The 27,341-nt window shown below is 41.8% G+C and overlaps 1 protein-coding gene across 3 annotated transcripts in view; it reads right to left on the bottom strand.

Moving 5' to 3' along the window:
- Positions 1-1,145: 1,145 nt before the first annotated feature.
- The window catches only part of MOGAT1 (monoacylglycerol O-acyltransferase 1), a 35,867-nt gene continuing 9,671 nt past the window's right edge, over positions 1,146-27,341 (bottom strand). For 2 of the 3 annotated variants that reach the window (XM_045775306.2, XM_045775308.2), the window contains exons 2-6: positions 22,230-22,408; positions 21,475-21,679; positions 17,304-17,478; positions 16,345-16,544; positions 1,146-6,102 (exon numbers count right to left, since the gene is read on the bottom strand). In XM_045775306.2, the coding sequence (XP_045631262.1) occupies positions 5,948-6,102; positions 16,345-16,544; positions 17,304-17,478; positions 21,475-21,679; positions 22,230-22,408 (914 nt within the window). In that variant the 3' untranslated portion in view covers positions 1,146-5,947. The remainder of the gene's footprint in view (positions 6,103-16,344; positions 16,545-17,303; positions 17,479-21,474; positions 21,680-22,229; positions 22,409-27,341) is intronic. The other variant, XM_045775307.2, reaches the window with a different exon arrangement.

The following is a 27,341-nucleotide window of genomic DNA, read 5'->3' as shown; positions in this document are numbered from 1 at the left end:
CAGAGATGGTGAATACCCCAGGGCTCCTGAGCCCTATGTCCGAAGCACGGGCTCTGGCCAGAGGACCTGGCATCACATCTGAACTCCAGCCCCCTGCCATGAGGGCTGCCTTGAGCAAAGTTCTTAGTCCCTCTGAACCCCCATTCTTTATGGGATAAAAATAGTACTGACCTCACAGGGCTATTTTAAGAGTTAAATGTCATAATGTACATAAAGTCCCTAGTCCTGTATCTGACACATTATAGGTGGTCAATAAATATTAATGGTTTTTATAGGATAATATTTACTTAGTATTAACCAGTTTGTTTATTTATTTATTTATTCTAACTACAGTTTTAATACTGGGAAAAATTAAAGTCAAGCAGTATTTTACACGATAATAACTCAGCATGTTCTTTAGCCAACAAAATATTTTAAACGAGTATTGAAAACACCTATTTTGATAACAGACACCAGACACACCAACAGGCCTCAAAAATCAAAGTGTAAACTTTGTCATCCAAAACGCCTGCATCCAAGAGAGGCAAATTCACTTTTGACACCTAAAAAAACAAACTTAGTTTTTAGCTTCTTCCGTTATTTTGCCAAAGCGTATGACTGACTCGTGTGTATAAAGTCGCTTTATTGAGATATAATCCATGTATCGGAAAATCCTCCCGTTTGAAGAGAGGAGTTTGGGAGTTTTGGGGATATTCGCAGGGTGGGTACAGCCATCGCCACCATCCAATTTCAGAACATTTTCATCATCCGAAAGGAAACCCCGAACTTAATAGCAGCGATTCACTTGATTTGGAATCTATCCATTTTTCTACCAGTTTTTGAACATTTCTGTGTCTGACAAGTTTCACTCCTATTTCGACCACGACCCCGCCCTGGCTTGTTTCCTCTTCCTGCCCTCTGCTCGTTTCATCTGGCACATCTGCACTTTTCGGTTAGCCCTGGTCCTGCTTTCTGTTTTGTCTTTTCTCCGGTCGAGGGCATCTCCAGGCCTGGCTCTTCAGTAGAGAATCTGCAGTGCTCACTATACCACCGCCGTTCCCTTGCCTGAATCCACCCCCAGGTCCAAGCGGCTCCAGCCTTGGCAAGGCGTGGGAAGGACCCCCCCCCACACACAAGCTAGAACACCACACCCACACAGTTACAACTTGGGCATAAAACACATTTATTGGTCAAAACGTTATAAACCAAGGGTTTTTAAAAAGCACACAGCAACATGTACAATATAGAAAATAGAAAAATTCACCATCTCCTATAAAGATCTTAACAAGAAATAAACTGTTATTTCACAGTTTTGAGCGATATAGAGAAGGAAACCTCTTTGATAAACGTCTCCAATTTTTATTTAGAGAATGAAACTGTTTCTTAGGAACACCATGCCTAAAGGTCACTGTAACGCTGGAGAAATCTCTGTAGCAATTCATGTTTTATGTATACTAAGAAAGGGAGATAGTCATTTGAACTCTCCGCATGTCCAGAGGAATACAAGGGAGGATGGCAGAGGGAAAAGAAGTCTACGGATAAATCTCCATCTCCCACTGGATGTGATTACCGTGACAGATCAAGGGCCAGGCAGAGACCACAGAGATGGAGCCAGACGGGACCTTAGAGATCACTCACTCCTAAGAGGAAGGAAGCAACCCAAGTCACCCAGTCAGTTAGTGGAGGACCAGAGGCTAAAGGATTATTTGAAACAGAAGCCCCTGGAAGGTAGAAAAGAACAGCACAGTTGTGTTTTCTGGTTGTCTCCACAGGACTGTACCCCACACTGGACAGCTGGAATCCAACCAGAAAGACCGAAGGCTCCAAGTGGGTCTGGAAACGGAGTAGGGGAGAATTACACAGCCCTTGGGAATACAAGAAGGTCAGATTTATCTTCATTCTTAAGAGAGCCTAAGATAATTCTTAACCAGAACCTAAGAGCTATTAAAACAACAACAACAACAACAAAAAGCAGCTGTAACAGCCCAGCTGGATGAAGCTAGAGCCAGAATGGGCTTAGGGCTGTCAGGAAGGTGACAGAAGATTTGCTCCCACTTCTGTCTGAGTAATGGGATTGCTCTGAACTGTATTCATGGTCACAAGGTGACGGAGAGGGTGGATCCTTCCCTCACGCTGGGCAGAAAGCACCCTGCCTTATCCTGCAGCTCAACGCGCAAGGCTCTAGCAGTTTAGCTGGTTGAAAACTTGGATGTCCCCCAGGGCACACCACCAAAATAGCTCTTGCAGAAGGGAAAAATCAACAATGCAGTGTACCGGTCTCAAAAAAGAAAAATGTTCTAGGTCCCAAGAAGACAGAGCTCGCTTCGGAGCGGTTAAATCCCTGGCATTCTGGGAGTACCTTGAATCCTACTCCGTGTTTGGACACTTCGGTTTTATAGGCGGATTCACAGTTGATGAATCAACAATGATGGGAGAGCTGTATCCCCCCTGTTCCGTCAGGACAGGAACAGAGTCAGGGCCAGCCCACGTTAAGCCGTGGGGGTTCAGCTGCTGCATCTGCAGAAGGGCTAATGCCAGACACGAAGCCCCTTCTAGCTCTAGACCTTGGCTGCTATGCACACCGTGTCTCAAGCTTCTGGGTTAGCGCCGTCAGTGTTCACTGCGAGTGCGCCGAGGGCCTGCTCCGTGGGGGCAGCACCAAACGCTCACAAGACACGTATTCTCATGAGCAAACTACGGATGGAGCTGGACCTCCGCCTTTCCATAGAAGATATTAAGGCACCAGGCTGAGAGTGTGAGGGAAGTCAAATAACTGACATATAAATACAAAATATAAAATAAATATATAAAAAACAGCTTCTGTATTTGCCATCCCAGAGAAACTGGCGCAACTAGTTGGTTATATAGAAGGTGCCCTGTTTTTTTTTTTTCCCTTTAAAAAGATATACAAATTCTATTTGAAGTAACTCTCCAGCTCCAGAAAGAGACATTTTATCACTTAGTTTAAAAAAAGACAAATACAGTATGAGAACTGGAAATCTTGGGCTACCGGAAAACAAAACAAACAAACAAAAACAATCAACAAATCCCATGCACATTGTCTCTTGCCCAAGGGAAAGACGACAGAGTAAATGCACCCAAAATGCGTTTTCGTATTTGTCACAAACCTCGGTAATCAGCACCGTGGGTGGGGTGGCTCGGAAGAGATGCGAAGTTACAGAAGTGTGGACATTGCATCTCGATTCCACCTCCCGAGCTTCCCAGGACAGAAGCGTACCTTCTACTGAAAGGAGGGATTGTACTTCAAATGCTATGCATACAATAAAGGCTTACCCATCGTCCCTGAAGTATATATACTTTGATTGTCTCCACAGTCCTAGTGAAGGGTTTTCATAAATCATGCAGCATCCCTTGCCCTGGTTCCCCTTGCGACACAGCAAAACTAGCTGGCCTTCCTAAGCACCGAAACTGCAACCTTCAACGTAAGCATAATCGACTTAGCTGGATATGGATAATTTCAATCCTTCTAGCTGCGAGACAAAGGAAATGACTCAGCCTGTGCCCGGTGTGCAAGAGAAACAGGAGACAGAAATGTCCAGAGCAAATCATAAGTGCACATTTTCTCAAGGCAATTAGCTCAGTTTCTCTTACCGTGTCCTGCGGTTATTTTTCTTGATGTTATTGTTTTGCTTTGCCGTTTAAATTTTATGTGCAATTACAGAGTAGATGAGAATCTTTAAAACAGAGGCAATCCCTGTCACACTGTATTAGCGAATACAATATATGGCCCACATTTGTGCTGAAGCAAAAATTCATGTCCAAAACTTCATCTGCCATCTGTAGGACAGTAAGAAACTTCTTACTATGCTCTGACTTTATGAAAGGACTTCTGGCTGGAATAAGACCTCTGGAAACCCAAAGAAAGAAAAAGAGATAAAATCCCTAATTTGTACCTAAAAATTAAGATTTTGTGGATGCCAAAATTAAAGCTGCTGATGTCTGGATTTTTGAAATGGCAAAATTCAAGATAAATTCATCAGAGCAAAACTTATCTCATTTTTCGGTGCCTCTGTTTTACTACATGCGGGCTTTAACTGCTTCCGAGATGATCCAGCTGATGTTGGGGGGTTCAGCTTAGCCCCCACTACCAAGTAGGAGATTTAAAATCATACCTTCGTGAAATCACGTGAAATCATGACTATGTGTCGTAAGCGCTTAATAAACTTCTCTAAAGGAATGAAATTCATGGTTTTGGTTTTTTTACTATCATTATTTTTTATTTTATTCACCCAGTCCAAATTGATCGGTTTTATAATAACTTAAAGGTCTTTAGTTGTTGTGGTTACGTGGCCTTCACAGCTCCATTCTGAAGACTGAGCCCGGACCAGTGGGGGTGTGTCATTCACTTTCCGTAAACAGTGCTCCTTTATGCCCTTTGGTGTTGAGTAATACCAAAAAAGGATTCATAGTCAAATTTTCTGCATCTATTAAAAATAGGTTGTGCCCTATTCCCGGCTTCGATTAAAAAATTGATCTAATTTCAAGGCCACGGGTCAGTGGACTCCTGGATTGCTCAACCAGCGTGAACCAAAGTGATGCCGGCCAAAACAACCCCAAATGGGACCAAGGAAGGGGGGTCACTTTTTCCTGTGTGAAATGCTTTCCTACTCAAGGCATTACCCAGCATGATTCTGTCAGGCTGATGCTGACCTCAGTCCAGGTTCTAGCCCAGAAGTTGATGTTTTAAAAATCAGAGGCCTGAAGCTACATGACTGGTAAATTAGAACTCAGTGAGGTTGCCCGCAAATACCTAGAGTGGGGGAGGGAGAGAAGTAACCAGCCACAATGGAGATCATTTGGAAACTAGACATTCTTCTTCCTTGCAGTAATTGACAAGACTTACTTGACTTACTTGTCAATTACTGTCCTGAGACAAAGAGACCCAGCATATTCTCTCCTTCTTATAATAGGTTCCTGCTATGGTAAATAAAGCTTTAAAAATTCTTCACCTTGAGGCAAAGTTGGTTTGTGGGTTCATCTGTAAATACATTCACTAAACAAGTACTTGATCTTGTGCCTGACCCAGGCACTAGGGAGAGGTCAGTGAACAGGAGGAACAGGGTTCCCACTCTCCCGGACCAGACAGCTGTAACGGGACACATCACAACCAGAGAGGGCACTTTCTTTCATAGCTGGTCTTACTCAAAGAGGCCATTTGGGAAGAAAATTAAAACCATTTCTATTACCATGAAAACCTTTTGGAATTTTAATATTCTGAAGCACGTCTCCCAAAAGACCTCCATGTCTATAGCAAATGAACATACTTCTAAGCAAATGACAAGCATGAATATTTCTAAGCATGAATAGAAATGAGGAGACATGCTCTCATCCACATGGGTTTCCAGATGGTAGATTCAGCCTATTTCAAAACCTGCACAAAAATTCTGCACTACTGTATAAAAATGCGTTTGTCGATGTGACCTAAAGGATCAAATTATCTAACTCTGAAAAGTAACATTATTCACCAAAAAAATGGTCTGTTCAAGCAGAAAAAGAAAAAAAAAAAAGAAAGAAATGATCTCCTCTAGCTTGATATGGAAAATTAGTTTACACACTGTCTCCGAACTGTTCCAGCTGTGCTAAACAAAAGCTGTCATACTTAGTGAAAATACCACCTTAAATTCTTGTGATTTTGGTAAAAGGGTCTAATTATTTTTTGAAACTGTTATTTTTTTTTTTTTGAGCACATGAATAATCCTAAACCTCTTAACCCGTAAAATGATTGCACCTTCCCAAATGAGGAGAATTATCACAAGGGGTATAGTCATGTCCAACATTCTCCGACAGTCACCCACTGTATTTGTATTTCCCACGGATACACATCAACATCTGTCACCATAAATAATATTTTCCAGTTGCAATTCTGATTCCAGAGTCAAAGAAAAAAATTATGTATCCCCCCAATGGGATGTTCTCTCACCCTCTCGTGTGCCTTCTAAGAGTATAGTCATTTAAAAATGAGAGTCTCGTGCTCGGGAACACCGTACTCCCTTTTGTGTGCCTCAAATAATTCCCTCAGCTCTTCCAGATAGGTCTGATGCAGCGCCTCAATCTGCTCCGCGCTCGGGTCCAGAGTCTGATGCACAGGGATTGGGCGGCCAACTGCAAAAACAGAGAATACATCTGATGTGAGAAAACGAAACCACTCCACCACAAACAGCTGCCTCTCATGGACGGCCCTGGAAAGATCTGCCAGTCAGAATCCATCAGGCCTGCCTGCTCCAATCCCTTGTTCATCTTCCTGGCTGCCTCCAATAGTCACACCATCCCATCTGAGAACCAATAAAGAACTTTCCTTCTCGGCAGTTGCTGGAGTGGAAGGACCCTGCTGGTTTTGACTTTGAGTCAAGTGAACTACTGGGCTGACCACAGCTGTGAGGTAAGAGCACATTGCTGTGTGCGCACGTCACCAGCACTGTCCCTCTGGTACAGCTGGTGGCCCGGCCACAGTACCCTATTGTGACCGACTGCAAAGTCTCGAGTTATGAGTCATCAGCCCTCTCCTTGGACTCTTTTTAACATCATTCTAAAAAATGTAAGGAATGTATATCTTCACAGCTAAGAATCCGCAGTAGAAAACACACACAATGACAAGAATCCCATTGTTTGTTAAGAGTGGAAAACAAAACCAAGCAGAAGTCTCAGCAGAAAATTTATGAAATAAACCACAGAACATTCATGCAACAGAATCTTAGGCAGCAATTTTTTTAAATGAAATATGTGTATACACACACACACACACACACACACACACGTCGAGGTCCAAAATGTATGAAGTAGGGGTAAAAGTTGTGAAATAATACAGTATGATCCCATTTATGAAAAGATATTTATATTCCTAGGTGCATTGTAAGCTTTAGTGCATTTAAGAAGTTTAGAAAGAGAGACGGATAACCATTACCTCCAGGAAGGAAGGTAGAGATGGGGGACTTTTCGCTTGATCTGTATTGTAGGAATTTTCTACAATGAGAATGCATGTGTGTTTAACCTGTAATTAAAAATGAGCTCATTATTATTTAACCTGGCAACTTCTATACATGTTTAAAAAGGTGTTTAGGTTGTGTCTCAGTCTGTTTGAAACTACAAGATACACGTGGCTTTGGCACCTGCTTTCCTGGTTCCTTCCAGCTCCCAACTGCGCCCCCTGCTGTTTAATGATGCCAAGAGGTGAAAACCTATAGGATGTTCGGCGGCCTGCTGGGCAGCAAACAGCTTCTTATTACCCTCTATTAACTTGGGCATGAGGTCAAGTGGGGCCATTGGGAACAGAATGGAACTCAGAGGGGAGAGAGGAGGTTTCCTCTGGCCTACTCTAGGTTGTTCCATGCTTCATCCAAGGTTCGAATCCATGTCAGTAACAGAAGGTGGTGAGTTAAGAGAAAACCAAGCAAATGTTAAGTCACAAAGAAAGAAGGAAGTGATAAATGACATCAGTATGGGAGGTATGGGAGCACAGAAGAGAGTGATATACACACACACATATATAACAAAATGTATTATTAAGAAGATTATTTACCTAATGTTGCAGTAAGGAGGTATATACAGACATACATAGTAGATAGATAGCACCTTACTGCAGCATTAATATTCTCCAATTGCTAAGTTTTTAATCAGATATAGCCTCAAGAATCTCATATACAGTTCTCTTTTGATAGCAGGGATGTCAAATTTGCATAGAGGAGACATCAGTCCTTTGTAATTCAACAGAAAGAACTGGAGTTGTCTTGCTGTCAGCTGTAGTTGGAAATACAGAGGAGGACAGGCGAAGGGGGTGATGGGGTGGAACGGGAGCTGGTGTTCCACAGAGAGCGCTAGACTAGACCACTACACTGAGCTGGTCAGTAGCTTCCTCTCTGGCCTTAATTTTCACCTGCATAGGATAAAAAGTCTCCTAACTCTGACCCTTCTGTTTCAAGAAAAGAACTGAGAAATCTACATGTGAAGGGAGATTCTATTAGGCAATGGCAATCTACTAGCAAATTCAGTTTTACAGAACTAGCTTCTGTTAAGTGAAATTGTCCAAAAGAAAGGTCAAGTGCAAATATTCAGGGTGGGAGTGGGGGAGGGAAGGGACTTAGAAAGAGACTTAGTGGTCTGAGAAGATGAAGTGTGTTGTTCCCAGCTTAATTGAGACTCGTGAATTCTTAATTCTTAATTAAGTCTTACTTCCTATGAGCTATACTACAGCTAACTCCAATCCTGTTTTCTTATTCATGGGTTCACTGTACTTCAGATGGTTCTTCCAGAGAGCTCAAACATGCCCATATATATTGAACTTATTATAAGACTTCACCCTTTAAAGTGTGAGATGGACAGCTTCATCCTTGCTTTTCTCTTGCTTATGCGTAGAGAAATGGAGATGCTGGAAATTCCCAACTACACAAAAAGAACCAGAATTTAGGATGTAAAGCCAGTTCTTCTGCCCCTCCTACTTACCCAAAATCGGATTAGAGAGTAAAAAATCATTCTCAATTACTTTTTAGGGATAAAGACAGAGGTCATAAAACAAAAACCTGCAAATCTGAGAAGGGTCCCCAAAGCCCTAGAAGACCAGAATATTCTCTCATTCTCTCTCTCCCCAAAAAGGTGATTTTTACCACTAAGGAGAAGCAAACAAGGCTAAGACTAAGTCAGCTGCAAATTGCCCTGTAACTCTTTTTACAACACAAAGGGAAAAAAACAGCTGTATCAGGCTGCTTTTGGAAACAGAACTTGCCCTGGAAAAATCAGCCATCATCTCCTTGTGGCAGAGTCGGGAATTAGCACTCCTGTTTATGTTTCGGTGCTTTTCATAGCTGGCGTGCGCGTTTGTTCCATTTCCCGATTCCATCCAGCAAGTCAAGATTAGTTACGCACTTACGGCCTCCCACAGCAGTCTCGCCCTCATTTCTATGGTGCTGGGCTGTATTTACCTAAGACGAAGAATGAGCAGCTTCCCAGGGGCTGTATACGTGGCTGGAGAGGAATCTGGAAATGGGCATTATTTTCTTCTCACTGAGGCAAAGAGTAGATCTTTTGCAATAAGAAATCTTTGCTCTATTTTTCTTTAATTATGAAAATTCCAGAGTTTATCGCTCTAATGGTCTCATACAGGAATTAGTCTTTGTCTGGATGCTACATAGCTTAACACCAGAAAAAGGCTAATCTGTTGGCAGAGGGGGCTGGGAAGAGTCAAAATGTGGGTGCCAATGAAATCTGGGTTCACTGAACCTCTGGCTTATGGTGCTGGCTCAAATATGCCAGACGTGGGGGGTGGGGAGGGAGAGAGAGAGTGTGTGTGTGCACACACACGCACTCAAGAACATTTACTGAACACTTAATGGGTTGTATTGGGCACCAAGCTAATCCCCTTAACATTTTTATCTCCTTAAATCCCTACTTTACATTTGAATTTAAATTAGGTTCCCCTTCCTTTCCTTGTATTTCAGAGAATCCCTTAGGCTGCTTTTTGTTCCCCATCAGGACATAATAATGACTTGAAATATAATGGACCGCTTTTGTCCTCAAATGGTTTCAAACCAGTTTTATCTTATTCAAGTACATTCCTTTCCCTATTTTTATGTTAAAAAATTTAAAATTATAGAAAGAATAATGCAATAAGCACTTGCATATTCTTCCTCTAGACTCACCAGTTTTGAACATTTTGTGCACACCCTCCCCGTGTAAATATACATATATATTATTTTTATTTTTGTAGACCCGTGGGAAAATGTTACAGATATCAATGGTTCAATCCGTTATCATCCCTCAGTATTTCAGCATCAAGTACCTAAGAACAAGAACACTCTCCTTTTTTAACACCACCATTATCATACCTAAGGAGTTTAACCTCTACACATTATTTTGTCCTGAATCCACATTCAAACGTGATGAGTTGTCTCAATGATATCCTTACACTTGTTTCCCCTGAGGACAGCTGTTGTGTCTTTGAGTGCTCTGTCCTTTTGGTCTTTCACGACATTGGTATTTTTGAAGAACCCAGGCCAGTTGTTTAATACAATGTCTCCGAATCTGGATTTGTCTGTTTCCTCACGATTTGATTCAGATGAACACTCCAGCAGGAATACTTACACGGGGAGACGGAAACACGTTTAACAGCTCTCCACAGTCTGGCCAGGAAGCCTCCCGCACCAATCCGTACTCCCCTAGCACCTGGGGCCTATGAAGCACTTTCCCAAGTTCCATGTCATTTGATCCCCAGAACAACCCTGAGACCAGACGGGACAATTATAAAAGTCTCTTCTTCACAGTTATAAAATCTGAGGCTCTGAGAAGAGAAATGAAACTGTCTAAGTCACTCTGAATCAGACCCCAAACCCACATTACTTCCTTCTGTAGATTTAGCTGATGCATGATAAACAGCTCCTTAATGTCAATATTGGTTTCTTTGTGGGGCTGGGGCCTGAGTGTTAGCCACGACCAGCATGCTGGGCCCACAATGGAAAGAGCCAATTTCTTAATGGTAGTGATTATATTTTTCAGTTTTGCCATAAATATAAAAAATGAAACAAGCACTTCCATCACATCCATAATCAAAAGACAGACCGAGGAGTTTTGAAGTCAGTGGAAGCTGTGAGGCTGGACAGAACGGGACGGGAGCGGATAAGCCTCTCTGGATATCCAGACTTCAAATAATCTAACACTGGAAGGAGGGAGAGCCAACTAATGAATGTGGAAGGAATACCAGAGCTAGAAAACCACCGGTTTGCAACCATGACTGCCTTAATCGATTCAGGCAAGAATTATCAATGGATATTAAAGCCACCAAGTAAAGTCTGATGAACAGAATAATTACACAGCGTCTAAGTAACACTATCCCCAGGTGACTTGCTAATGAAAAGGAAAAAGCCTTTAGAAATAGAATATATATTTATATACATGAACATCTAAAGATTTCTATAGATAAATCTTCGTAATTTAACTTTATAGTAGAGAAACCTGGCAAACACCCCCCTCAGGTGCTCAAACTGAGTATCACCAACAACGGGACAAACTGACATCAAGAGGCTCTTGACATCACGTACTGAGGAGGACAAGTCATGTCTGTGGGATTCCTGCCACAAATGCCTAACTGGAATATAATCACGATGAAACACACCAAACCAAGTTGAGGAACATTCTACAACCCACTGACCTACACTCCTCCTAATTGCTCATGTCCTAAAGACAAGAGGAAGTTGAACAACTAACCCAGTTTGAAGCAGGTTGAAGGGATGTGAAAACTAAATGCAATGTAGGATACTGTTGAGGGAAAAAACACACGACCCCCACCTCCACCGCCCCCCAAAAGCACAGCTAACAGGGACATTATTGTGGCAACTGGTGAAATTTAAATATACACTGTACACTGGCTAACAGTACTTGTCAACGTTCACTTTCCTGAATTGCACTGACATTATAGACAAAAATCATCTTGCTCTTGAGAGAGACACATAGGAGCAAATGTCATGATGTCTTCACATACTCAAGCAGTTCAGTGATAACAGTAGAGTGTGTTTATCACACCATTAGAGAGAGAGAAAAACTGTAGCAAAATGTTACCAACTGGTGAGTGTGGGAGAAAGGCACACAGGAGTTCATTTTACTACTCATGAAACTTTTCTGAACCTTGGACATTTTTCAACATAAACTTTTAAAAATTAAAATCCACACATACCATGATACACGAAACCTCCCCCTTTCAATGACAAGTTTCCATGTCTCTTACTTTCTTCCCCAAACATGCAACTTCCCATCATACTACCCATACTGGCTCTACAACCTGAACTTAACATTGGCTTCCCTTAAAATTGTTAACGGGTACTTGTTAGATATTTGAAAACTTAAGAATTATAATCAGAAAGGCATAACTAAAGAATGAATTGTTTACAAATGTGTCTTGAGGCCCTATCCTGTGGGCACTGGGAATACAGCAGAGAACAATAAGACAAAAATCCCTGCTCTCCAGGGGCTCTGTATTGTAGAAACAAACAGAGCAATTCCAAGGAACTGCAATTCTTTAAGCATTGTTTTAGAGTATAAACTTCTTTCAATTATCCCTCCTGGGTATCATGATGGATGTGATATTTACATCAGTTTTTCTCCATTATTTACGTAACGAAACATGATATATGTGAACATTTTATATTTTCATAAGCTGACAATAACGAAACATGTAAATTACATACTATTTGTGAAATGTGTAAAGAAAATATATGGTATCTTCTTTTTTTTACTTTTTTATTAAGTTTTTTACTTTAATTCCCGCAGAGTTAACATACAGTGCTATATTAAGTTTCAGGTGTACAATATAGTGATTCAACAGTTCTACACATCACTCAGTGCTCATCACGATAAGTATACTTTTTAAAATTTTATTGATCTATTTGAGAGAGAGAGAGACTGAGAGAATGAGTGGGGGAAGCGGCAGGCAGAGGGAGATGCAGACTCCCAACTGAGCAGGGAGCTCGATGCGGGACCTGATCCCAGGACCCTGGGATCATGACCTGAGCCAAAGGCAGATGCCCAGTCGAGACACCCAGGCGCCCACGATAAGTGTACTCTTAATCCCTATCACCTATTTCCTCCATCCTCCCCACTGACCTCTCCTCTATTCATTCTCTATAGCTAAGTCTGTTTCTTGGTTTCTCTCTCTTTTTTTCTCTGCTTGTTTGTTTTGTTTCTTAAATTCTACATATGAGTGAGATCATATGGTATTTGTCTTTCTCTGGCTTATTTCGTTTAGCACTATACTCTCTAGCTCCATCCATGTTGCTGCAAATGGCAAGATTTCATTCTTTTTTATAGCTGAATAATATTCCACAGTATATATACACCACATCTTCTTTATCCACTCATCTAACGATGGACACTTGGGTGGCTTCCATAGTTTGGCTATTGTAAATAAAGCTGCAATAAACACGGGTGGGTGTATCCCTTTTAATTAGTGTATACATATATTTTTAGGGTAAATACCCAGTAGTGCAATTACTGGGTCATAGGATAGTTCCATTTTCAACTTTTTGAGGAACCTCCATACTGTTCTCCAGAGTGGCTGCACCAGTTTGCATTCCCACCCACAGTGCAAAGGGTTCCCCTTTCTCCACATCCTCACCAACACCTGTTGTTTCTTGTGTTTTTTATTTTAGCCATTCTGACAGGTGTGAGGTGATATCTCACTGTAGCTTTGATTTGCACTTCTCTGATGATGAGTGATGCTAGGCATCTTTTAATGTGTCTATTGGCCGTCTGTATTTCCTCTTTGGAGAAACATTTGTTCATGACTTCTGCCCATTTTTTAATTGGATTATTTGGGAGTCAAGTTGTATAACTTCCTTACATATCTTGGACAGTAACCCTTTTTTTTTTATTAAAGATTTTATTTATTAATTTGACATAGAGAGACAGCCAGCGAGAGAGGGAACACAAGCAGGGGGAGCGGGAGAGGAAGAAGCAGGCTCCCAGCAGAGGAGCCTGATGTGGGGCTCGATCCCAGAACACTGGGATCACGCCCTGAGCCGAAGGCAGACACTTAACGACTGCGCCTGGACACCAACCTCTTATCAGAGATGTCATTTGGAAATATCTTCTCCCATTTAGTAGACTGTCTTTTAGTTTTGTTGATTGTTTTCCTTTGCTGTGCAGAAGCTAATATATAGTATCTTCTTTACAAATTATTTCCTCTGAGTGACCCTCAGCTAAGAGGAAAGATGGTTTGGGGGTGCCTGGGTGGCTCAGTTGGTTAAGCATCTGACTCCAGCTCAAGTCATGATCTCAGAGTCCTGGGATCAAGCCCCATGTTGGGTTCCACACTCAGTGGGGAGTCTGCTTGTCCTTCCCACTCCCTCTGCCCTTCCCCACCCCGCTCGTCCACGTGCGTGTACACACTCTCTCTCTCAAATAAATAAATACAATCTCGTAAAAAATTACGAAAGATGGTTTTGATGGAGGGTGCAGAGAAACCTGATGGTTTAGCAGGGTGTGGTGTAAGAAATATGCAGAGAGGGTAAGTGTGACCTGATGATGGCAACTTTGGGTTTAATGAGAACACATTTTTAAAAGGATTTAATGAGTAGGCTATTAACAGACAAAATCCTTGCAGTGTTAGGAATTCTCACTAGTATTCAAGAATCACTACAACTGAGATGAACGCTCTGAGGTCACGGAGAAAGTGAGGTCTCACAAATGTGTGGGGAGACCGTAGGATGGAGAATCTGCACATCTCCAGACAGCTGTGGGCGAGAGGGTCAGAGATGAAGTGACGATTTAGGATGAACTGAACTAATATTTACTGAGTTCTTAGGAGGTAGAGTTAAGTTCACAAACTCTCAGTTAAATGGAAGGGAAGCAGAAGGCCCACAAAGTAACTGCTGGTCCCCACTCTACCTGCTGTGCCTGGGCTGTGCTGGGGAGTCAGCAAAGAAACAGCTCTGGGCTTGAAGTGCATTGATGTAAAATAGAGCTGAGCATAGTAACTTAGATCACTGTTACCATATCGCATTGCATTGGATTGATACATAGCTTTGCTTCTGTTTATGGCATTGTCAATATCCTATCCTCACTGATTTCAAATAAAAGTCTTCATTTATTTATTTATTTATTTATTTATTTATTTATTTAAGGAGGCTCCACACCTAACGTGGGGTGTGAACTTGTGACCTGGAGATCAAGAGTCGTGTGTGCTACCAACTAACGTCAAATAAAAATCTTTAAATGCAGATAGTCTGTGAGGGTCTGGTTCCCCCAAATCAGGCTGCTCTCAATTATGACTCCCATTCTACCACCATTAATCGAACTCATGGCAGCTGAGATTTTATGTAAACGTTTAGAGTCTCAGCTTGGATTTTAAGAGGCTTCAGATAACAGCAGGATACTGAGGATGCTAGAGACTAGATACGGTAGTTCTGATGTAATCATTTGGGAGGTAAGCAGAGGGGTGGACTGAAGCAATTTCCCCTTATTCTAACTCTTGCAGAGAAGTGCATTAGACAGGCATGAGTGAAAAACCAGAGTTCTAGGTTTTCTAGGCTCAACAACGAATTCAGACTTGGTCATTTCCATTTGACTCCTGACCAATTAATGATTTGTCAGTAGAGTTATAACTAGGCTGTATCATATGATGACCACTTTACTTAAAACTAAAGTTTACCCCCACCAAGCGATAACCGTAATCATTTAAATCAACAAAATACACTTGACTTTCAACACCGGCAACTTACTTCATGTGTGTATGAGTTACACTTAATTAAACTTTTAGTTCCTAAAAATCACGTCTTTCAATTTTCCTTATATCCCCGAAAGTGCCAACTACAGTACTTTGCACATAAGGGACCAAAAATGACTACTTAATATTACTACAAAGAAAAATCATGGTCTAACCCGTGTTGATTATCTGGTTAAAAAAAAAAAAAAATATATATATATATATATATATATATTATGCCAAAGAAACGTACCCAGCTAATCTTGAAAAAACACAACTGGACACTTATCTCTGCGTTCCCATTACACTAACTAATCAACAGTCTGTTAACATTCCATTGGAATTAAATACAGCATAAAAAGAGTGTCAAGTGATTGCACGTGAAATGCAAAGCTCCCAGAAACTGACAGTGTAGTAAAATCCCATTCTAATGAAACAGATCTAAAAACATTTTGAATGTCATTTAATGGACTATCCACGGGGAAACTATTACTTCCAGTTTTAGATGAAGGATATAGTTTGGTTAACTGTTACTAGCATCTGGCTCTGCACTTTTTCCTGCTCAGCAATCCAGCTCACTTTCAGTGTGAAGAGCTCGTTACTGTGCTCCTCGGTCCTTCTATCAATAGTCTGCCACCATCCTCCCCCACCTCAACTTCCCCCAAGATACCACTTCTCAAAATAAAATCAGTTCATGTTAGAATACATGTAAAAATAGCAAGTGGCCCCCCCAAAATGCTTCTGCCCCAGAAACTGGTGCCTAGGTGAACTGCACACGACGCAGCCATCTATTACACAGAAATCTGCATATATCCACAGACTGATGTAATGTGTTCATCAAAGAATTGCTACATTACAATCTGCTGGTACAGAGAAATAGATTCACATAGAGCACTAGGAACTTTATGTCTAAATTGGATTCTCCCTGTAGTTCAACAGTTTTCTTGAAAGTAATCAATTCCCAAATGGAAAAAACAGTCATTTCTGAGCCACAAGACATACTGTAAATGAACTCAAATAACATCTATAGGATTCTTATTTTAGGAAGTTATTACCCAAAGCCGCTTCTCTTGCATTAGCACTGCAATCAGTAACAGGAACATTGCCCAAGTAAGGTAACACTTTCGTTTTTCTAACAAGCCTTTAGTCTTTGATGTACATACCAACAGTGTGGATAGGTTTCCTATAGGGCATCAGGCCAAAATTGTATTGAAAAATTCCTCTGGCATGGAACAGCGGCAAAGCGAACCCCATGATCTTCTGGAGCTTCTCCTGCACAGTTCGAAGCCATGAGCCTTCAGGGTTGTTAACTTGTTTAAATAGTTCATTTTCTCCAAAAGAAAACACCGGGACCAAGGACGCGCTACAAAAACAAAGCGGAAGAACACGAATTTTTAAGGACAACAATTTAAGTATTTTACTCCGTTCAGATGACTTTTGCAACATATGCCAACAATTCTGCAGTGTTCCCGTATCTCCCTATACTGCTAATTTCATGTTCCACACAATGCAACCGACTTATACTTGAAATCCTTTGGGGCGGTACCTCAGCAGTTTAGCAATTCATGGAATTTTATTCCATAGAAAATCAAGGCTCCGGGAAGCGTCTTTTCCACCTAGAGTTCGGGCCATGATGCGTTTGTTCATTTGTCTACAAACGTATACTCTGTATATAAAAATTCTGTACTTTTTATTTGTTTGCTTTTTTAAAAAAAGATTTTATTTATTTACTTGAGAGACAGAGAGAATGAATGGGGGGAGGGGCAGAGAGCGAGGGAGAAGCAGACTCCCCCCTGATCAGGGAGCCCCACGTGGGCTTGATCCCAGGACCCTGGCATCATGACCTGAGCTGAAGGCAGATGCCCAAATGACTGAGCCACCCAGGTGCCCCTGTTTGCTTTGTTTTTAAAGGTGAGTTTAACTTGTGGATGACATGGCACGAACTACCTTAGTGGGAAGGTTGTATTCCGTTTCCCATGAACATCCACACCTGCTTTTATTGGAAAGTCAGCTAAGAGGAAGTCTGTCTTTAAGGACTAGAAAAATTATTTTATTTCTTTGTATTCATTTAATAATGTCTTAACTTCTCTGACCCAGGTACCTGAAATGAGAAGCTACTTACCCATGGGTCAAAGCAATTTTAACAAATCCTTTCCGCTGGCGGATGAACAGAGTGAATTTTCCAGGATGGGCATCCAGTGATTCTTCTGCACCCCCAAGAACAATGACTGAAATGTTTCCACCTCCCTCCTTGCTCAGCACATGGGACACACTTTTCTTAGAAACTGAGACTGACCCTTAGTGAATAAAACAAAAGGGCTAAGTATTTATCTTAAATTAAAACATTTTTATCATAATATTCAATGGTATCAGTGAACATTTAACAAAATTCCCTAACCTGCTTACATCTAGAACATCTTGTAGTTTATAATTTTGTCACAGCCAGATCTTTGGTAATATATTCCATTAATAAAATACAACATTTTGGCAGGTGATGGGTTAGGTCTTTAAAATGTCACTTGTTATTAGATCTACCACTTATTTGGGTAGGTTATACGCTGCTCAACTCTATGGACTCTGTTCATATTGCACTATAAGCGAAAGGTGCCCTCTGCAGTTGTTCAGTGCACAACCTGCAGAGCTGTACAGCCTTGATCACTACCCTGGTGAATCCTGGCTCAGAACCAAAAAGCATATCCTTTTCAAGAGGCTGCACTGGATCTTTTGAACACAGAAGGTCCTGTTTTCAGATATTCTATGTGGATTTTTGTTTCCCAAACCTAGATTTATAATGTAAATGATTTTAAAAATGCAGACATTTGACAAATAACCAGATCTTTACATGGTTCCCAAATGTCTAGTCTAACTTTGATAAATTGTTTATTTAAGATAGTTATATAATTGTTCAGTCTTTGTACCAGGCTTTCCCACATAAAAATAACTTTAAAGATTCCTTTTCAGATTTTAAATGTACTATGTACCCTTGTAGGAAAAGGCCATGAACTCTTAAAGGAAAAAAAAAAAAAAAATGAAAATACAAGCCACTCATGACCTGTATTTCAGAGATAATTACTTTTTAAAGTCTTATTGTTTCCTTCCATTCATGGCTATACCCATTTTTTGAGTCATAGAAGAATGTGTCAGACAGGCTTTATTAAAACACAACATACCTCATTTCTCAAAGGACAATTATATGCTCATTTTACTGTAAGTGCCTATTACTGGAGGAACATGAAATAATGCAGGATTTTGAGTGACCAACCACTTACTAAAGAGGCAGAGGGTGGTGAGTTAGAGGGGAGAGAACCTGAGCCTCAATGGGTTTGAACTTTTCTTGACTTCAAGGCTTGGCCATTCTGCCCTGTGTGCCCCAAGTGGGAGCTGGAGGCATTACTTCCATTGGAAAGAGAGCCTTCTGAGTTTCCAGACACTGGTTCCCCTCTGGCCACGTCTCAGTTCCCTCTCGGGGCTCCCTTTATAGGCCATCCTTAAATGCTGCTATGTCTTAGGGCTCTAAGAACTGCAAATTCGTATTCCTCTAAAATTTCTATGTTGAAACCCTAATCCCCAATAGGATAATATTAAGAGGTAGGGCCTTTGGAAAGTAATGAGGTCATGAGAACACAGCCCCCAAGATGGGATCAATGTCCTTATAAAAAGAGGAAGAGAGGCAGGGTGCTGTCTCTCCGTCATGTGAGGACATAACAAGGAGCCAGGAAAGGAGCTCTTACCAGACACTGGATCTGTCAGTGCCTTGGTCTTGGACACCCGGCCTCCAGAACGATGAGAAATAAATGTCTATCATTTAAGTTACCCAGTCTACAGTATTCTGTTATAGCAGGCTGAACTAAGACAGGCTCCTTCATAGTTTCTAATACCTTCTAATATCTTCTACGTACATGGATTCAAGGACCACTTACGTGCGCTGAGCTCTCCCAACTCTCTCTCCTGGGCCATCTTCCTCCCGAGGCTCTCCACCCACACTTCCAACAGCCCAATGGACATTTCTACCCTGCCAACTCAAAGACACCTCAAACTCCATGTTTCCAAACCCAATGCACTGTATTCTTCTTGCAACATGACCCCTCAAGGTAATGGGACCATCATGGATCTTGTCACCCAAGTCAGAGGTGTAGGCTCCTCCCATACATATTCCCCTCTTCTTAGCAACCGCATTGACTCATCACTCATCCCTTCATTCCAAACACTTACTGAGCACCTGCTACAGGCAGGACACTGCTAGATGCTGATGATACGACAGATATAGTTGCTACCTTCCTGAGGCCGCATCGATCACTAAGTCTTGTCCAATCCATCAGCTGTTTTTCATATCGACCTCCTCTGGGCTCTGTATGTGGCTTTTGTGATCTGATCTCTACTACCTGCCGAGCCTTACTAGGCACATGGGAAAGAATATGAGCCTCGAAACACAGAATGTGCCCTGGCTGACACTTGATGAGTACAGATTCACCCAAATGCACCAGGAGGAAGAGTTTGGGGGGGGGGGGACTTACAGGGACTTATAGTGGCAAAACCCCTTGGGTAAGGGCAAAACAGGCACTGGTCAGCTAAGGACCTCTGAAACTCTATTGGTTCTTTACTACGTGAAGGTTTGGCACACATGTCTGTCTGTCTTTCACACCCACCAAGAAAGGCACAGAGTAGAAGGGCAGCCTTGGACCAGGAGCTGTCCTGGAAGCTGGTTCTAGAAAAAAACTGAGAACTCTCCAAACTTTGAGATAAGGACACCCTAAAGCTCTACCAGCTACAAGTTTGGATATTTTTATTTAGCGTTTAGGAAAACTCGGGTTACGGCAAAAAGGAAAAGAGCCCATGATGTCATAAGCCAGAAAGAACAGACAAGTTTAATCTCAAACGCCAGCTCACGCAAATGGCAATGACTCTGAGGGCACTATATGGAGAAAGATTCTTAGGGTTAATTATAGGTATCTGACATGGCCACGGAGAGGGGTGGACCTACATCTCTTGCACCATAAATTTGCCACACCTGCTCTCAGTTACCACTACCCAACCTCACTTGTGGCTTGGAATCAGCAAACAGTATATATTGTAAATATATTTCTGTGCTTTTTTGAAATTAAAAAAATTTCCCTTTAATTTTTTTTTCCTTTTATAAAACTAACCCAATCAATGTCTGCAAAAATAGGAAGGGATTTTTTTCGCCTCTACAGTAGTTTGGAGGTTTGGTGCGCCCTCTAGAGGCCAGATGCAGTGACAGCCAGGCTGGACAGAGAGCCCAGGGCCATATGGGTGAAGGTCCACACACAGAACCTGAACACCCAGCCAGGGATCCTGGTCCTCTGGTGCTCAGTGATTTCCTATCAGGTATATAATGACAACAGAGACTTGAGAAATTAATAGGAAGTAATGAAAACCTGGAAAACCCTGCAAAATCCTACCTCTGAATATGCTACTTATTCGTCCTGAAATTATAAAGTTCCCAAAATGAGACTATCCACTTGTCTTTATATCCAAGAAATGCAAGACAACAATAGTTAATGTAGAGAATGACCACAAACATAAAGCACTTTGTAAGGTACTGCAGTTCATGCTGAGTCAGTAAGTTGGTCCCGTTAGAAAACCAAATAAACCAAACCCCTCAAACTGACGTGAGAGCTGTTACCACAAGCTTAGCCTCTGCGCACACTCATATAGTGTCTTTATAGCATTTCAGCTAAATTTTATTCTTGGAATTGGTAGAATTGTGGTTTCATTAATCAATGAGCTAGTTTCCCTCTAGCTCAGAGTAGCAGAGTAGAATGAACTCATTTCTGAGCCAAGTTCTGTTTAATATGGGGAGAAAAAGACAGATTAAATGTGCTTTGTTTCTATATGGCCATTACTTCAAGACATATTAGAGGACATTTTCCTTCTCTGCTGCTCATAAACACAGGCAAAGGGCTTCTCCAAAGGTGCAATGTATCCTTGTTTGTTTCACAAAGAATCACAAGATTCTTTCTCCCACATCTGTATACACAAAACGCATTCATCAATTTATTCTTTCATTCAACTAACATCTATTGAACATTCCTATATCCCAGGCCCTACGCTAGACACTTGGGGTGGGGAAAAAAAAGACACGGTCTGTGTCTTTCTGAAATTTCCAGTCCAGTGGGGGAGACAAGAATCACCGAAGCAGCATGGGAAGTATCAGACAGGGATACATCCCCAGGGTTTTACTAAGAAACTGTAAACCTGTGTTTGGGAGGGGACATCCTGTGTGGTCCCACCGCCCTAGAACACTGGAGAAATAACGATCTGCCCGCACTTACCACTAGTCATCAGATATTCTCGAAAGAGCGGACAGCGGAACCAAAATGGGAGCACGTGAAGATACGCGGTGAAGCCAGGAAACAGCTCCTCGAAGTCCGAATAATTTGTACAAAAATTTCCAAAGGCTCCAGCAACAAGCACTCCATGGGGGTGAAACCCAAATATATAGTTGTGAGTTGGATCCAAATTGCAAGTTTTGATGAGCTACAGTATACAGTGAGGACAAAAAAATTAGTAAAATGGTCCAGATTAGATTCCAATAAGAAACCAAGAAACTCATGATTAGCTTTAATGTCAAAAGAAAATAGAGGGGCACCTGGGTGGCTCAGTGTTAAGCGTCTGCCTTTGGCTCAGATCATGATCTCAGGGTCCTGGGATCGAGCCCCACATTGGGCTCCCTGCTCGGCCAGAAGCCTGCTTCTCACTCTCCCCTCTGCCCGTTCTCTCTCTCTCTCTCTAATTAATTAATTAATTAATTATTTTTTAAAAAAGGAAATGGAAAACATAACTTGTTTAGCTCTCTGGGTTAGAGCTGTTTCCAAATTTTTAAACAATTTCCTGAGCCCAGAGCCCCCCCCCCCACACACACACAGCCTTCGAAATGGTGTCAATTTAGCTTAGATCCCATTTAGTAATTTGGGCTGATTTGCAGGCTCTCTCCCTCTGAAAAGAAAGAAGCTTCAACTATTTGTGATGAAAACGAATTTCCATTCTCCCAGCTCAAGATACTACAACATAAAACAATTCTACTCACGTGAATTGGAAAATAGTCCTTAAAATACCTCCAAACGGTCCAGCTTCTGACCCAGTTGGACCTCCTGCCTCCTTGCTCTGGGGTACTCCAGTCAAAGTAAAGCCATGTCATATAAGGGACGTAGAGGAACCAATAGTTATATACGATCAGTATCACGATGACTCCAACACACACCTGTGCTGTAAGAAAGGGAAAGACCTCAGGAGTCAGGGTCAGTTAGCATCTGCTCACCGTACTGTATCATCAGTGGTCCACGGGGATTTAATGAATACACAAGGTGCGTTACGCTGAGCCTCAGTTCAAGTGAGGTAATGTAACAAGATAGCAATGAGAGAGTAATATTTAACATTTATCGAATATTGACTATATGCCAAGTATTGTATCAGGTACTCTGCCAAAATATTTTTATTTAATCCTTATATAGCTACAGTATCAATGAAGCAGCCACAGTCCTTCTCATAGAAGAGAAAAGTGGCGTAGAGAGGTTAAATGGATTGCCCAAACCCCACAGGAAGGAAGTGGTTGGTCTAGTTCCACAGCCCACTGTCAAAGCCCCTGGTCTACACCACCTCCCTGACGTGATGTATGGAGGAATTGCTGCTGAAAGACGGGATGCAGAGGAGTTCCCACTACAGATGTCTACCTGGCTGAGAAGCCATTATGTATGTGCCCACAAAGAGGGAACATTCTAGCAACAAACTCCGTTTTCAGGAACTCTGTTGCCAGAGACAGAAACAGCGTAGGAGGAACTCCTTGCATCTTAGTTCATCTTTCACTACTTGCAACATTTCCTGATGACAAAGCAAAATCCAAACTGTTTAGGCACCAAATGACATAGCTTCAAAATGTCTGACGCAAGAAGTGGCAACACTCGACCTGGGGAGTAGTGACAAGAATGTTTGCCTTGAAGTAATACATTAAGCTAAGCTAGGCGTTTTCTTTTTATGTCTGTGATCTTATACTAACAAATATTTATAATAAGAGAAATATGGGGCGCCCGGGTAGCTCAGGTGGTTAAGCGTCTCACTCTTGATTTCGGCTCAGGTCCTGATCTCAGGGTCCTGAGATCAAGTGCCGGGTCGTGGGCTCCATGCTCTGTGGGGAGCCTGCTTAAGATTCTCTCCCACCCACCCCCCACTCACATGCTCTCTCAAAGAGATAAATAAATCTTTAAAAAAGAGAGGGAGAGAAATATTAATGAGAAAGGGGGAGGGGAGCATAAAGTCATAAAGCTTGGCATACAGTAAGTGCTCAATAAATCTACCCATTACTATGACTTCAAGGAGTGCCACTGGCTCTTCCTTTTTTGTTATATGCTACAGTCTTGGTCTTAGAGCTGATTTCAGCCCCCCAAACTCCTGTCTACTCCCTATCAACTTTGTTACAAAGAGTTTTATTCCCAAACCATCCATCATGTCATTTAATTAACAGCATCTTGACCTGTCACAATTTTTTTTTTTGCCAAAAACAGAACACATATTTTTGTTCCTGGAGATACACAAATCAATAAATATCCCAGTATAGATTTTTACCTAACTACAGAATTGACCCCTGTAAGAGGACTGATCTGCTCCCTCCAGAGTAGGTTAAAGTTTGTTAAAGAAAAGTGCATGAAAGGTGAAGGAAGTGTGTGCCCTCTACCCCTCTGCAGGGTGTCTTGTTGCATTCTGGAACGGCCAGCGAAGTTTCCATGACTCCAGAAGCACGGCCAAGAAGAGTGTCCTCTGCCCTCATTCCTACCAGGATCATTTCCTTTTGTTTCACCTGCTTCCGTCTACCCAGGTCTGAGTGCTGACAATTTACCACTGTTGGTTAATTTTCTCTTTATTTTACTAGAATGTGTCCAAAATGTACAAAGACACTTGGGTAGGTCTCATCACGCTGTACTCTACGCCAGATCAGGGGAGCTAAGATGGAGCAGGGACAGGAGAGGACAGGTGCTGAGCGGCGACTACCTCCCACAGGCAATGGCATTTTCTCTCCTCAGAACCCTCACGGGACACAGTCCTGTCCCCATTTTGCAGATGTGGAAACTGAGGCTCAGGGGTTTTGAGGGTCCAAAAGACCTGAACCTGGATTTGCCTAATTCTTAAACCCATCACACTTTTTTTTCCTTTTCTTAAACAAAACCAAACTAGTCTTAGCTCACGGCAACAGCTCCAGAAACTTACAAGTATTTATTACCAGCGCCTAGGCAGGCTCATAAGCGTAAGAAATCAGGCAAATGGGAGGTTCTGTTTTCCTTACTCTAATGATGGAGAAACTGAGACCAAAAGCAGAGTAACTTAATTTGAACCACAAAGGGAGTCCAGAGCAGATCCAGAAATAAAGTCCCCGGGCTACCAAGTCAGTGTTCCACCAACCCAACCCCACACGCCCTAATTGAATACACACTGCATGTCTCTTCCACGGCCACTAAACGTTCTGTGTGGCTGACGGTTAACACATGGGTCTGGAGTTGGACTGCTTCTGTCGGAATCTGCCACCGACTAGCTGCCTAACCCGGGGCGAGTTCTGTTACTTCTTGAACCTTAAGGCCTTTACCTGTGAGATGAGCTAGGGACAGCACCCGCCTCCAAGGACTATGGGGAAATAAATGCAGAGATGCCATCGTGCCGGGCACATAGCAAGCACTTGGCAAATGGGAGCCGGTGTGACAGCGACTGTGTTTATTATTATATGTTTAGAAAATGCAAAAAGTAAAAGCAGATAAAATAGCACCCCCATTCTTGTTAATAAAAAATACTGTTAAAATTTTCCTTGCAGTCCTTTTTTTTTTTCCTATGAACAGGTTATGTTTCCTTAACGCGGTTGATCACATTTTTAAAAAATTTCTGTATTGGGGCGCCTGGGTGGCACAGTGGTTAAGCGTCTCCCTTCGGCTCAGGGCATGATCCCAGCGTTATGGGATCGAGCCCCACATCAGGCTCTTCTGCTATGAGCCTGCTTCTTCCTCTCCCACTCCCCCTGCTGTGTTCCCACTCTCGCTGGCTGTCTCTATCTCTGTCAAATAAATAAATAAAATCATTAAAAAAACATAAAAATAAAAATTTCTGTATTGTCTCTCTTATAGTGATCTCACACTAGCTGTTTTATATTTTCAATTTGGTATTAAAACCTCTTCATAAGTGATATTTTTGATGACTGATTCGCATTCCATTAAAGGGCAAAACCAATTCAACCATTCTTTTCTTTTTGAACATGCGGGCTTCTAACAAATTTTCTACATAAACAAAATCTTGCACGACATTTCCCCACATTTTAGTTTACTCCTAGAGGACAGTCAGGAAACCCCTGGATCACCAAGCAGAAACACCTTCGTCACTTGAGACACTCTGATTGCTCGCCATCCAGAGCAGCTGTTCTAATTTAAACTCCCCCTCCACACATTGCACACATTCTTTAATCTTTCATATCATAAACAGCACCAAAATAGCTTTTTAAATCCCGTGATCCTAGATTGGATTGAAAGGAGAAAACACTAAAAAAAACTAGGTGACCGGATCGCCTCTCTTTTCTATTTTTATCTCATGAAGCAATCCACGGTAACATGATTCTTCTGAATGGGAGGTTAAAGAGAAAAGATACAAAAGTCTACTCCAACACACTGTGCAATTCTCAAAACTGATGCTGATACCTTTTAAAAATGTCTTGAACCACAGACCAAGTTGCACAGAAGGCCTGAATTTCAGTCGCTTTGACCAAAGTGTCTGTTGAATGAAAAACCACAAGCCAGCCTCTATCATTCATACCCTGTTATAACTTCATGCCCACAGAGTCCACTTCCTCTGCATCATCAAGAAGCTGCCTCCCCCTCACTTTTTTTTTTTATTGAAGTGAAACTCACGTAACAGAAATGAACCATTTTAAAGAAACCAATCCGGTGGCGCTTAATACATTCACAAGGTTGTACAGCTACCACTTGGACCTAGTTACAAAATACTTAGATCACTCAAAGATGAAACCCATCAGGCAGTTACTCCCTATTCCCCTCTTCTCTGTCCCCGGCAACCACCGATCTGCATTGTTTCTAAGGAATTACCTACTCTAGATATTTCATACAAATGGAATGACCCAATATGTAAGCTTCTGTAGACTTTCACTTAACATCAGGTGTTTGAGGTTCACCCATCCTGAAGCGTGTCAATACTTCATTCCTTTTCAGGGCTGCATAATATTCCCCTCTGTGGCTGAATCACAACTTGTTCACCCATTCATCTCTTCAACAGCCACCATTCAACATTTGGGTTGTTTCCACCTTTCAGCTACTGTAATTCTACCCACTTCAATAGCACTAAAAGTCAGAAACAAATAAGGCTCAGCCAAAACGTATGGCATTCTCACCAATAAAGAGGCAAAATGACCTGATGCCTCTTGATATGATCTAATGGGAAATACACCCCATCACTTTTGTTTTTTGCCAAAAACGCTCAACCTGACTCTAATCAGACCTTCTATAAGATAATTAGCTAGGGCTATTCAGAAAAATATCAGAGTGATAAGAGATTAAAAAACAAATAAAAGGTGGGGTGCCTGGGTGGCTCAGTTGGTTAAGTGTCTGTCTTCGGCTCAGGTCCTGATCCTGAGGTCCTGGGATCGAGCCCCATGTCAGGCTCCCTGCTCAGCAGCGTGTCTGCTTCTCCCTCTGTCTCTCCCCTACTGGTGCCCTCTCTCTCTCTCTCTAACAAGTAAATAAAATCTTTAAAACAACAACAAATAAAAGGTATAGGAGCTGGTCTAGCTTTAAAGGAAAATTTGAAGACAAGGAAATTTGAATATGAGCCATATATTAAATAAGATTATTGTAACACTGACAAATTTCTTGGGTATGATAATGGGATTGTGATTATGCAGAAAAACCTTGTTTTCAAGAGACACAGTCTATAGTATTTACCATGAAGTGCCATGATGTCTACAACTTAATTTCTTACTTTCAAATGGTTCAACAGCAACAATAACAAAGTGTGTGTGGAGGGAGGGAGGGAGGGAGGGAGGGAATGGGAGAGAAACTGCACGCACATGCAAATGTGGAAAAAACGCTAAGAGCTGGTGAATCCAGGTTCAAAAAAAAAAAAATGTTTACGGAACTATTCTTTCAGTATTTCTGTAGGT

Source organism: Ursus americanus, chromosome 1 (genome assembly GCF_024610735.1).
Source record: "Ursus americanus isolate L20-20 chromosome 1, mUrsAme1.1.p, whole genome shotgun sequence".
Taxonomy (NCBI): domain Eukaryota; kingdom Metazoa; phylum Chordata; class Mammalia; order Carnivora; family Ursidae; genus Ursus; species Ursus americanus.
This window is presented reverse-complemented; position numbering and strand designations above follow the sequence as displayed.